This window comes from Stegostoma tigrinum, chromosome 30 (assembly GCF_030684315.1).
Source record: "Stegostoma tigrinum isolate sSteTig4 chromosome 30, sSteTig4.hap1, whole genome shotgun sequence".
NCBI lineage: Eukaryota > Metazoa > Chordata > Chondrichthyes > Orectolobiformes > Stegostomatidae > Stegostoma > Stegostoma tigrinum.
This window is the reverse complement of record NC_081383.1, coordinates 22,111,614-22,124,620: the sequence shown is the minus strand read 5'-3', so window position 1 is coordinate 22,124,620 and position 13,007 is coordinate 22,111,614. Positions and strand designations below refer to the sequence as shown.

Here is a 13,007-nt window from a genome sequence, read left to right as displayed (position 1 = left end):
AACAGAAATTGCAAGAGAAACCCAGCAGGTCTGGCAGCATCTGTGGAGAGAAATCACAGTTAATGTTTGGAGTCTGGTCTTAAGAAGACAATACGAAACAGCTGAGTTGCTCCAGCAACTTCTATTTTTTTTGGCTGGTAAGACTTCCTGCTTGGAGTTGCTTTGATCTACCAACCTGACACTGTGCTCTGTTGCAGTTTTCCCAAAGTACATTAAGTTGCTGGTATTTATCTGGAGTTGCTGTGAAATGTCCAAGTATTTGGATCTGTCAGGAGTTGTGGAATCTGACTGGGATCTGCCTTGTTTGCACCATCTGGGATCTGACTTGAGCCATAGTGATTTCTCTGGTGTTGTTGAGATTGATGAACAGCTGATGGGATCTATCTGGAGTTGCCGAGGTCTGTCCAGACTTTCTGGGTATAACAGAGATGTGCCGTATTTGGGATCTATCCAGATTGGCTGTGATTTGTTAGGATTTGTTGGATCTATACATACCTATTGGGATCTTTCCAGAGCTGCTGGCAACCAATTGGAGTTGCGGTATGTTCCCAGATCTGTGATCTGTCGAAGTTGGGTATGCCTTCTCTGAATCCCGGTGGGGATCTGTCCGGAGTTGGCCACCATTTCTCCGCTTCCCTATTGGGATCTGTATGTGAATTATCTGGATCCTCGTCGAGATCTGTCTCGAGTTGCCGCGATTTCTCTGGATCCCGTCCGCGATTTCTCCGGATTCTTGTTGGGATCTATCCGGAGTTGGCCGCCGTATCCCCGGATCCAGTAGGGAATCCGCCCGCGATTTCTCCGGATCCCTGTTGGGATCTGTTCAGCTGCTGTCATCCCGCCAAATCCATTCTCGCGCCGCCCCATTGTGACGTCAGTCGGGCCAGGGGCTGCTCCCAACAAAATGGCGGCCGTAGAGTAACGGTCAGGAGCAGACATCGAGAGACAGGCAGACGGAGACAACGAGGAGCTGCTGTTACTGCTAAAGAGCCGGGCGATAGGGGCAGCCTCTTTCTACAGACTCTTTAACCTCTCCACAAGACGATAAAGAAAAGCATACGTGTATCATCTAACGGCCGGAGAAAGAGAGAGAGAGAGAGAGAGAGAGAGAGGAGAAAAGTCTTTGGAAGAGCAGGAGGATCAGTGGAGCGTGGCCGAGGAGACCGGAGACATGTCTCTCCTTTGTGTCGGAGGTAAGAGGCCCCCCCACCTACCCCCACCATCATCATCCCTACCCCAACGCCTCCTGTCACTCACTGCTTCCACGGAGCTGCAATGGTTCATCAATGAATGAGTGAATGAATGGATATCAGCAGCCTCTCATAGACTTTAGTAGGTGCGCGCACACACACATATATATATACACACACACACACACATATATATACACACACACACACGATTCATTCAGAAATTTTAAGCAAAATAGTCATTTGGTCCATTTGCATTCACCTGACACACAGAGAGTGAGGGGTTGTTTCGTCAAGGGGTTGCTCTTTCTTTAGCGAGCGACTGTCTGGATCGCTGTCAAACCAGATGAAGCCGTTCGGGCCTCATTATTTGAACCCGAAATAATATTTCAATGATGTGGCAGTTATTTTCTATGTGAAATGTGCTGGACATCCAGTTTGTTTTGATATTTCAGAGTTAGTGACACCCTCATGCCACTAGCACTTACGAATGAATTCGTTGCAGCCCATCTGTCAGATTTTTACTGACGAATAACCGCACCTGGGGTGGGTGTGGGGATTGTTGGTTGGTTGTTTCGCGCAACCTCCCTCCTACAACCCCCCCCACCCACCCACCCACGCCTCAGTTTTGCTTCATTAGAAGTTAAAATATTAACCGATCCTGCCACCCTTTGTGCCAGGACAGAGACTGTAGAAGTTACTGTCAAATTCCTATTCTGGAACGATTCGACTGTCTAAACTAACAGGAGCAGTTTTTGTAAAGTAAATACGTCAAACGGATTCTGGAATGGGAACAAACTTAAATTCCTGGCATGCTTTTCAAATCGTATACACTTTAATACATATTACAATCGACCATATCTTTCAGACCCTCCTTCTCCATTAAGCATAGCAAATGGACAGTTTGCTCATTTTGTTTTAAGAAAAGGTGGCTGATATAGCAGTGTGGATTTTCAGTATTTGTGCATTCAGTGCTCAGGGAATAGAAATTGAATGAATGGGAAGTGTCATGGCATCTTGTTGCAGCCCGTCAGTTTGTGGTACAGTACAATGGACAGCTCCCCCCTCCCGCACCAAACCGCTGACGGTTTATTTCAGATCTCATCAACACTTGCACAACGACTTCTCTTGAAAGGCGATTGTGTTCGATTGACTTATTTTAACAGTAATTTCCACTTTTAAATAAACATTCAATTGTTGACCATTACATGGGGTTTAGGCAGACCCATTTCATAAATGTGGAATAAATGTTGGTAGAATAATTTAATGACTAGTTAGGATTTATTAGATTCCCTGGCAGTAAAAGTGATGACAGCCCAAACTAACCTTATTTTAATAGTAAATGGGTGAACAATTTATATTGTTAACATAAGAAATGAATACAATGTTTTTTCTCCTCTCCAAAAATGCAGAATGTCTATTAAATTAGTATTTTATTGCAATTTTATTCAAACGAGCAGAACTCTCCTCACTGCTGTATTTTGTTTATAAAAAAAGTAAAACTTTCAAATGCTGATTTTAAATTATTATTTAACCGCAATGTTTGTTACCACAACTTTGTGGAACATATTGTTGATAATATTTGTTAAAATTGTTTGGATTTGGGAATTACACACTGGAAATGCTTGTGATCTTCCCATTACTTCGTAACTTTCATGAAGTAACAATGATCTATGCTGCTGAAATTTAGATATTATTACTACTTTCCTTTCAGTGAATTAATCATTAATGGTATACAGTTTCCTTAACTGAGTCATAAACCATATGTGGGTCACTTCCTAATCATGGATAAGATGTCTAACTTTGTTTTACGAATGAACTAATGGATTCTATTTTGGTAGACAGCTATTGATTTTTTGGCTATAGAGGGTTAGTGAGTGAAACTGGCAGCTAAATCAAGTTAGATTTGTAATTGAGTTTTCATTGAAGGCATATTTTTACATCATGTCATGCATAAAATTAGTTTAGTTACAGGAAGATACAGATATTAGTGGGTTTGGGAATTAACATCTGAATTTGAAAAAAAATACTTTCCAGTAATTACGAACAATTTTGATTCTTTTCCTGATGGGATACTACTATGTTTAGAGTTGGTCAGTTGACATTAATTCAGTTATGTTTACTTGCAAAATTTCCCTGTGTTGAGAGTTAAATTTGAAATAAAAACAAAAGCGCTGGAGAAAGTCAGCAGATCTGGAAGCATCTGTGGAGAGAGAAATAGCATTAAAGGTTAGATTCCAGTCTGACTTGTATAACCTTGGAGTTATATTTGCTTGGAGTCAGATGCAAAGTAAAGTTGAATTTACTTTGGAAAGTTAAGGTTAATAAAAATAACATAGTCACATTTTGCCTTCTACAATCCAGAAACATTAGAATCCTTGCACTGATTTTAAAAAAAAATGCAGACATGAAACCTTGATATTGTAGTAGAAATCACTCAAGATTGATGGGGTTACTAAATATCTAGCAACAAAATGTTATTCTTAGTATCTGGGAGCAAATTTCTGATGTATTTAAAGAATAAATAGTTAAGCAAAATGTAAGCTTTGTCCTTTTATTCCAGAATACCTTTTAAGTTCAGATCAAAGCATGATTCTGAAAAATGCTTTCTGTAAAAGGGATAAAGGATAACTTAATTAAAGTCATTGCTTTGTAACAGGCTTCATGAGTTGTTTGACATCATCAAAATACATGTAATCTGAAAACTTTCCTTGGAATTGTTTAAGTTGCATACAGTAGCATTATTAATGCAGTAAAGTGGGTAGCATTAAATATTGCCTCCTGTACATATCATATTATTTGCACAGATTTTACAGTCAGTGGCAAAAGCATACTTGCCATTAACCCTGGGGCAGTCTAAAGGTAGTGGAGTTCTGTCCAAAGCATACATTTCCTTTTTCAAAGCTAATGAATTTGATTTTGATAATATTTATAGAAAATCTGTGGAATCCAGAAATGCAACAAGCTAATTCTTTACTGTGAGAATCTTCACTAATTGAAGCTGAAAGCAAAACACATGGAATATAGTTCCTGTATAATCATTTCATAAAAAGTTAATGGGATTTGGGATTAATGAAAAAGAATAGTTATTAATTTTGAAAATAAATTTTTAAAAAATTTTGTTTTAGTAATCGATCAATTTTAAATGTGCTCTGTGGGATTAATGTTTCACAACTGGAGAGGTTGTTCAAGAGTAACTATAATTTATTGTTTCACAACTGAGTTAAAAATCTAACAATAACTGAGCAAAACTTAACATTTTCCTTGCTGACTTTTTATATCATAAAAGTATTGTAGTAATAATAATATGAAGATGACGGATAGAAACTGGTGCTATTTAGCCTGCTACATTCAATTTCTTCATGCAGAACTGGTTTCAAGTCTCCAAATACAACATTTGGTATGTGGCCAAAATCTCTGGGAACTAGTACTGACTGATGAATATTGTGGTCATCTCTGCTAAAATAAGATCAATAAAATGACTGGTGTTTTCTTTTAAAAGAAGAACTTATAGGTTTACGTAGCAGGATATATAAATGATTCCCAACATCCTTTACAGGCAAAAGGTTGTCAATGTATCCTCAACACACTTTGGTGAGCTCACTTAAGATAATCTATTCTAATCGTTTAATGGCTGAAGAAGCAATTCTGGGAAGTCAAAGTCTACCACATATGCTGTGAACATTGTTTTTGCCAATGGTATAGGATGCTCTGTGCTGATGCTGTGTTGGCCGGCCTATTATTTGTCTTGGAGCTGTGAAACCAGGAATCATGGTGGTGGCAAACCCATCTATTGGCAGGAATTTGTTATTTGTATGGGTCATCATTGAGTTTCCCACATGTAATGATTGAGTGTTATTGTTTCTCTTGACAGTATTCTTGAATCAGAGCTTTGGGCACACTGCTGGTTTCTTGGCATTGATAACTTAGTCATATATCACATGCTTGATGATCTGATCATCTTCCATTTGTGTACATGCCTTAGACAGCAGAGCCTTGTTTGCTTGATTGAACCTGCTATGACTGGCAATTTTTCAACACAAAAGGACTGCTTCATTGGTGAAATTGTTTCTGTGTGATATACTGAGGGTGCAGCATAGACACCAATGATAGCCTTTTCTCTCGGTAGGTGTAAATTGTATTGGTGTCACTGCCATACAGAATTTCTGAGGATACAGCAATATGAGGATAAGCATTGTAGTCTTGCAGGTCATTTGTTGATTTTCCCAAGCCCATGTTTAGTTAAGCAGATCTGGGGACTCTCTATCCCAAATGTGTGCCTCGCCCTTTATCAGGAAGTAGGTTATCTGCCACTGTAGATGCAGGATACGATAATTTTCTGATTGTTTTCTGTGGTATGCTATTGACTCTGAATATGGTTGGAAACATGATACAGTATTATAAGTACTCATAAACATATTGAGCAAGTGATAGAACATAGAACATTACAGCACAGTACAGGCCCTTCGGCCCTTGATGTTGTGCCGACCTGTCGTACCAATCTCAAGCCCATCTAACCTACACTATTCCATGTACGTCCATATGCTTATCCATATGGTCTGCAAACTGTAGCCATGTCTTCTGCCTGGGCAGCTATGGCAGCAGTGTCAGTACACTGAAGCCCAGTTATTACGACATGCAACAGTTATCTCACATGTTAGTCTTAATTGAAGAGTTTCCCATTTGATCATTTGTGGAGGTGTACCTCATTGGCAGGGAGATGTGAGACAGAATCTTATAGAGGCCTGAATGATGTGGGCTATGGCAAGAAATATGGCAGAATTGTATGAGAAGTCTAGTTGGGCCTATCTTGATGTTTGGAGCTATTTGTTCCAAATTTTAATTATTGTTCTGGGTGTCAATGTGAGATTCTCACTAGGCAGTGATGAATTTAAGGGACATTATTGCTTCTTAAGTACTTTGTTAATTGAAGGTCTTGCTTTATTAATATGCAGCTTCCTATTCTTCCAGATCCATCACCAGACTAAATATCAAGAATTCTCGACATCAAAGTCACAGCTGCTTGCACCATAGGACCTCCATTGTCTGACACCAGACACCTCAGGGCATGCTCTGTGGCCACCATCCCCACATATATCATGTCCACGGACTTTGGCATCTGATATGTCAGCCTCTAAGAACTCTCGTGGTGTACCTCTGATCAACAAGGGAGGAAGCTTGTCATGGTTTTCATCAGTACTCAATCAAGTTGGGGCAATATCCTTTGGTCACAGGGTCCAGGCAGAGGGAGTCCAGGCCACCTTCTGACTACAGTCCAAGGCTTGGACATGACTATTCAATTCATTGGGGTGGTCAGAGTTAGGATACTGTCCACATTCAGAGTGAGGAACCAAATTTCAGACAGCCCACCACCTATCTTGATTCTTTCTGCCCTATTGTGGACTGTTTGTCCTCCTGGAATGAGGCAACAGGAATTAAGGGAGATGAAAATAGGTGGCACAGCTGTTACTTTTAGAGCAAGGAGGAAGATGCCCCAAGTGAGTGAAAAAAGCAGTACATACGGCATGCAGGGTTTTGTATCTGGTCTAGTCTAGATGACAGCGGGTGAGGGATGTTGCTGGCAATGGTGAGTGGTAGAGCATGAGCCTTGGTGGGAGATGGGTACAATATCAAAGATAAGTGTATGATATTAGAGAGAAGATGGTGAAACAATGGTGGACTGGTGGAGGTAATTGACCTTCTTCCTACATTTCTGTGAATTCCTCCAGATAGCTGACATTGCACTGATCAACCTTAAACCAGACTGACATGGACTGGTATCCTGGGGGAAGAGGAGGTTCTGCTTGTGCATCACTGCATCCACCAGGACTTCCAGATTCCTGGTCACTGTGATGTGTCAACTTTGTCCAGTCTGCCATGTCCAGGGCAAATGTCAGGATCTCTGCCATGTTCAGGGCAAATGTCAGGATCTCTGCAGGCAAATTCCAGACTGATGATGGTTGTTCAGTATACACAATTGCCTTGTAAATATGATTGCTGATGCCAGTGACAGCACCAGAAAGCTGGTCAATTTCAGGAGAGCTTGGCCGTGGCAAGTTGTTATAGGTATGGCAAGCGGTTGAATGGGACTAGAATCTGATGAGAGGGTTGCTCTATAGGTGGGTTAGATAGTTAATGAGACATATTTAAGATGCTGTGAGAAAATGTGCTCAGCCGCATGATGGAAGGATTCTCCATGAAACTCTATAATTTATACTCAGCCAAGAACATACACAATTCAACGCATGGGTCAGAACTAAATGGTCCTCTGCTTGTCATCATGGAATGACTGTACATAACTGCCGAGTAAAGTTGAGTATTCTCCAGTATTTACCAGAGCTCATTCTGCTCAGTCAAATGCTTTTGGGAGATGCAAAAATGCAAGTTTGAGTGGTATTTGTTGCCATCTGAACATTTGTTCAGCTGAGATGGTGAGAACATCATGTCTATTTTCAATCTTCCTGTTTTGAAACTATATTGTGGCCCTGACTAAATTCTGGCTAGTTGGTGGAACCTCATTTGAATGATCGTGAGAAAGATTGTGGAGGGATTTGCTTCCATAGTTGTTGCAACCCCTTCAATTGCCTTTCTTTTGTAAGACATGATCTTTTGTACTCTGCTTACCCTAGAGCTTTCTTTCCAGCAGGTCCTGTAGGTTTGGCAGCAGCTGGTGCTTTTCTTGCTTGAGTAGTTTAGATTTTACCCAATTCTTTTCAGGTACTTCCCATTCTGTTAGGGTGTCAAGCTTATACATATCAGGTAGCTGCAGAAGATCACTGAACACATGCAGTGAGACAGCCAACTCACTTGAGCATATCTTGGAATATTACTCTATCAAGCAGACTTGCTTGTTCCTGTTTGTGCACACTTCCCATCTGTGATTTCAAAGGAACAGCTTCAGTGAAGGTGGAAGGGCAATTTTGACACCATCTAAAGATCAGCAGGCAGATTCATGGTCGACATGATCTTCTCACTGCCTCAGATTTAAGAATTGTGTGTCACTGATGAGAGTTTTCCAAGTTGAGCCTTGTACCAATCTATGTTCCTGTTTATCCCTTTTGGCGAATGAGGTTCTTATAGCTCTGTTCACTGACTGGAGAGACTTCCATGTTTCATCAGAATTATGTGATAAAGCCTCAGTTGGAAGGGGCTGCCTGAAAGTTTCTGGCACTTGTCAGCATCCTTTGTACGTTGAATATTCAATGTGGTATGATGTTGTGTTTGGACTTGTATGTTTTCATTGGAAAATTCTGATTTTATAACCTTGTTTGCTTTGGGTAGAATTTCAACATACTGTACATTTTTCCAATGATCATGAACTTGTGTGCTCCTAGTCTGTGATAGTTGGAGTATTTGCAATTGGTGTGCAACCATTGGCAGTTGGTCTTGTCCATATTTTAGTTTCATTTTCATTTTGTATGTGTTCTGAGAACCTGTGAAAACATTGTAAATAGTCTCTGGGAACTGATTAGAAGATGAACAAAATATAAGTTTGGAGATTGTTCTGTGGACAAATTATAAATTTTGCCAAAATGCTAGTGTCAATGCTGTGGGTTGGAAGAGAAGTTGCTCTATGAAAATGTCTGTTGTTTTGTAGTTAAGTTTTGAAAGAATTAAGCCACGACATTTGGAAAGCTAATTGGTCATGATTTTTACAACCTTTATCAATAAAATGAAATTCTCCTATTGAGATGGGATTTTCTTTTTGAAAATTAAGAATAGTAATAAACATAATTTTTAAGAAAACTTGTTTCAGTTCTTAAATACACTTATTTAAAATTTTGTACAGGGTATGCATTTCCTATGGAGTTGCATCACCCCTACCTTTTGACCAAGTGCCCAGGCTCAATGCCATGTACTCGAGAGATGTGTATTAACATCTCTGAACAGGTTGATTAGAAAATATCAGCATTTCTTGCATATGGGTTTTACAGTTGTCATAAAATTTGGCTATGTTTTTGTCAGTATTTATTTAGTGTAATTTTGTTGGTGCCTTCCATTTAGTTTGCTATGCTAGGTATCAACATGTAGTTTCAGTCTCTGGGCTAATCTGTGGTGTGAGTCTTAAGTTTCCACTTTGACCAATGTTGTTTATATCAATAAATTTATGTTTGTTAACTGGTAGTTCCATTAGCAATTTACTAGTGTTTTCTTAAGTAGTGTTGTAAATCACGAAAATGTAAGAAATTAATTGAGGAACTGTTGACTCAGAGGCAGTTTAGTGCCATTATCAGTTGCAACATAAAAGGAAACCATTCCACTGATCGTGAAGCAATCAGTTAGTCCTGTTCCTCTTGCTCAATCCTTTGTTGGGCTGCTTTTTTTTTATAAAGTTTCTTAAACTGTCCATCTTACTCCTTTTTGAAATCCTTTGAACATTTCTATTTCCACCTTCATGGGGAATGGTATTCCATTACCATTTCATGTGTTTTATTTTTGAAAGCCTTCATGTCTTGCCCAAAACTTTAAATTGACGTTTTGTGCTCTTACGAGAACAATTTTGCCTTTTTCATGTTGTCTCTGCCTATCATTATTTTGTATACCTCTGTGTACAATAAAATCTGAAAATTTTGAGGTTTTCTTTATTTTCTTGTTAGTATCTGGCTTAACAAAGCCTCCTGTTCATGGGTGCATCTAGAGTCAGATGCACAGTAAGGGATCTGCCATTTAAAACAAGAGTTGAAGAGAAAATTCTTGAGGGTCATTAATCTTTAACATTTTCTTCCTCAGAAAACACTAAAGACTTTATCATTGACGATTTCAAAGTTGAGTTCAATAGATATCATCTAATCAACAAGGACTTCTGTATTTTTAGGGGAGTGGCACAGTGGTGGGATGTTGGCAATATGGAGCGGGTTAGAAAGTGGAATCAATGCCGCAATTGCATCAGTCACCACTTTGAGTAGTGGATCAGCCCAAGAAGCTAAATAGCCTGCTCATAGAGTCATAGAGCTGTACAGCATGGAAACGGACCTTCGGCCCAACTCATCCATGCTGATCAGATATCCTAAATAAATTTAGTTCCATTTGGCAGTATTTGGCCCATATCCCTCTAAACTCTTCCCAATTCATTTACCAATCTAGATGCCTTTTAAATGTTGTAATCGTACCAGCCTCCACTACTGTCTCTGGCAGCTCATTCCATACATGCGCCACTGTCTGTGTGAAAAAGTTGCCCTTTGGGTCCCTCTTTAAATCTTTCCCCTCTCATCTTAAACCTATGTTGTGGATTCCCCCACCTCGGGGGGGTCGGGGGAGAAAAGACCTTTTCAATTCACTCTACTCATACCCGTCATGATTTTATAAACCTCTGTAAGGTCACCCCTCAGTCTCTGACACTCCAGGGTAAGTAACCCCAGCCTATTCAGCCTCTCTCTCAACCTCAAACCCTCCAACCCTGGCAACGCTGTTCTAGTCTTTTTTTTTGAACGCTTTCAAGTTTCACAAAATCTTACCTTTAGCAGAGAGGCCAGAATTGAATGCAGTTTCCCAAAAGTGGCCTCAACTCCTATACTCAATGCACTGGCCTTTAAAGGCAAGTATTTCAAATGCTACCTTTGCTATCCTGTCTTCCTGTGACTCTACTTTCATGGAACTATGAAGCCTGTGCTCGAAGGTCTCCTTGTTCAGCAGCACTCCCCAGGACCTTACCATTAAGTACATAAGCCCTGCCACGATTTGCTTTCCAAAATGCAACACCTTGTATTTATTTAAATTAAACTTCATCTGCTACTCCTCAGCCTAATGCCCCATCTGATTAAGATTCCTTTGTACTCTGAAGTAACCTTCTTTGCTGTCCATTACACCTTCAATTTTGATGTAATCTGCAAATTTAGTAACCATACCTCCTATATTCGCATACAAATGCTGAAAAGCAGTGGAATGTTGTGATTTCCTTTGATCTTAATCACATCTTGCCTTTCACACCATTATGCAGGTTTAAAAATGGTAGGACAAATAGTTACTACTCATTGTAACTGATTTTTAGAAAACTATACACAGAGCAGGCAGTTTAGATTAAGATTATTTGTGACATAATTATCCCAATGATTTAACAATTGAAGTGATTTTTTTCAATCAGAAATCATACACCTCTTTTACAATGCAGGGTTTCTTCTAGGACAATGTATTTTCCACCTAGCTCCTCATCATGAGACAATTAAACTTTTGATTCCACACAACTTGTTGCTTTACATCTTTGATTAATCATAAAGAAGGACTTGAAATCCCTATAGACATTTGTAACATGGCTTTCTGCATTGTCACCCCTATCTTGTCTGATGAAAATAACATGAAGACAAATACTGAGTAGGACGTTAAATTGGGAAATAATGTGTTGAAAAGATCATTAGTAGTAGTTTAGTTGAGCACTCTATAATCATTCACGTTGTTTTCAGGCTTCAAGTGAAAAGAACTGCCACTCTCAATGTGCTTTATAATTTATTTAGTTTTTACGTCTGTCCTTGCAATTACATTATTATAATGTTTATGACTCCACCAATTATTGTATTTGCCAAGTCATAATATTATAGTATGCAGTGCTGGTCAAAAGAAATTGGCATTTACTTTGGAAAGCCTTCTAGGCACAAAAATACAGCAGAAAGAAAATGTTGCTTAGATGTCTCCTTTGTGTTGCAAGGCAAAATGCAGAGAGGCAGAGGGTAAAATTTCAATCAGTGCCTTAGTGTTTAAATTGAAACTATTTCTTCTAATGTTTTACTTAATAGATTCCTTTTAATTATGTAGTTTTCAGAGCCATCTAGTTAGTGATCTAAAATACTATGGGCTTGCTTTCTTGCTGTTGCAACACATTTTGATTGCTATAAATATATTTTGCATTTTTAGTGCATCTGTCAGAGATGACGCGGTTTCAAAAGAAAAATGGTACCTCCTGTGCCAAGATTAATGTTGTTTCAAATGAATAAGGATATTTCCTGGCGAGTTTGGTTCTTGTTTATCTCAACACTGCTTTTATCACAGTTCTAGATGAATCCATAAGAATCCTTTTCATCCAAATTATAAAGCATGAAAGCACATACATTTAATTGAAAAATAGAACATTGCAGATTTACAGTGAGACAAACTAGAATAACCTTGCCATGTAGCTTTATGCGACCTAATGATATGCCATAATGATTTGTAGCAGATGAATTTCTTTTGAAGTTGAGTCACTTTTAAAATGTACGAAATAGTGCATCTAACTTGCCTACAGAAAAGCTTCATAAACAGTAACTGGTTAATTATCTTATCAATCTGTTTAGTTAGCGTCAGCCACGCATTAGGATGTAACACCTGTTATCCTTCAAAAAGTGCCTTGGCATCATTTACATCCACCTGAGAGGAAAGTTCAGTTTAAAATCACATCGGAAAGGTAGTATCTCTAACTATAGCACTTTCCCAACACTGTAATGAGGTGATTATCCTCACCCAACTGCTTGGGTTTCTAAATCCATCACCATCTGATTCATTTGTAAGTGTGACCCTGAGCTCAGTCACATACTATGCACTAAGTGCAGGCACATTTTTTTTTAACTATGATGAATATTGTCATGTGATGATAAAAACTATAAATCAGTTCTTCAGATACCTGGTTATCTTGGTTATAGTCTTAGGATGTTCCACACTATCCTTGTCCAATTTCTGTAATCTCCTCATTCTATTATGTCCATTTTTCCTTTTTTTTTGGTGCTGTAGGGATTGGGAAGGTGGAGCTTGGTTGTAGTGGGAAGAGGATGAAGCAGAGTTGTATCATAGGTTGGAGCTAGAAGACTGAGTTGTAATGCCAAAAATTTGTAGTGTTGATTTTAAACCAGTCCA

The 13,007-nt window shown here is 39.0% G+C and overlaps 1 protein-coding gene across 1 annotated transcript in view; it reads left to right on the top strand.

The window, feature by feature from the left end:
- Positions 1-891: 891 nt before the first annotated feature.
- LOC125465730 (protein unc-13 homolog A-like) overlaps positions 892-13,007 on the top strand; it is a 390,692-nt gene continuing 378,576 nt past the window's right edge. The window contains exon 1 of the mRNA XM_059638582.1: positions 892-1,193. Within this exon, the coding sequence (XP_059494565.1) occupies positions 1,172-1,193 (22 nt within the window). The 5' untranslated portion in view covers positions 892-1,171. The remainder of the gene's footprint in view (positions 1,194-13,007) is intronic.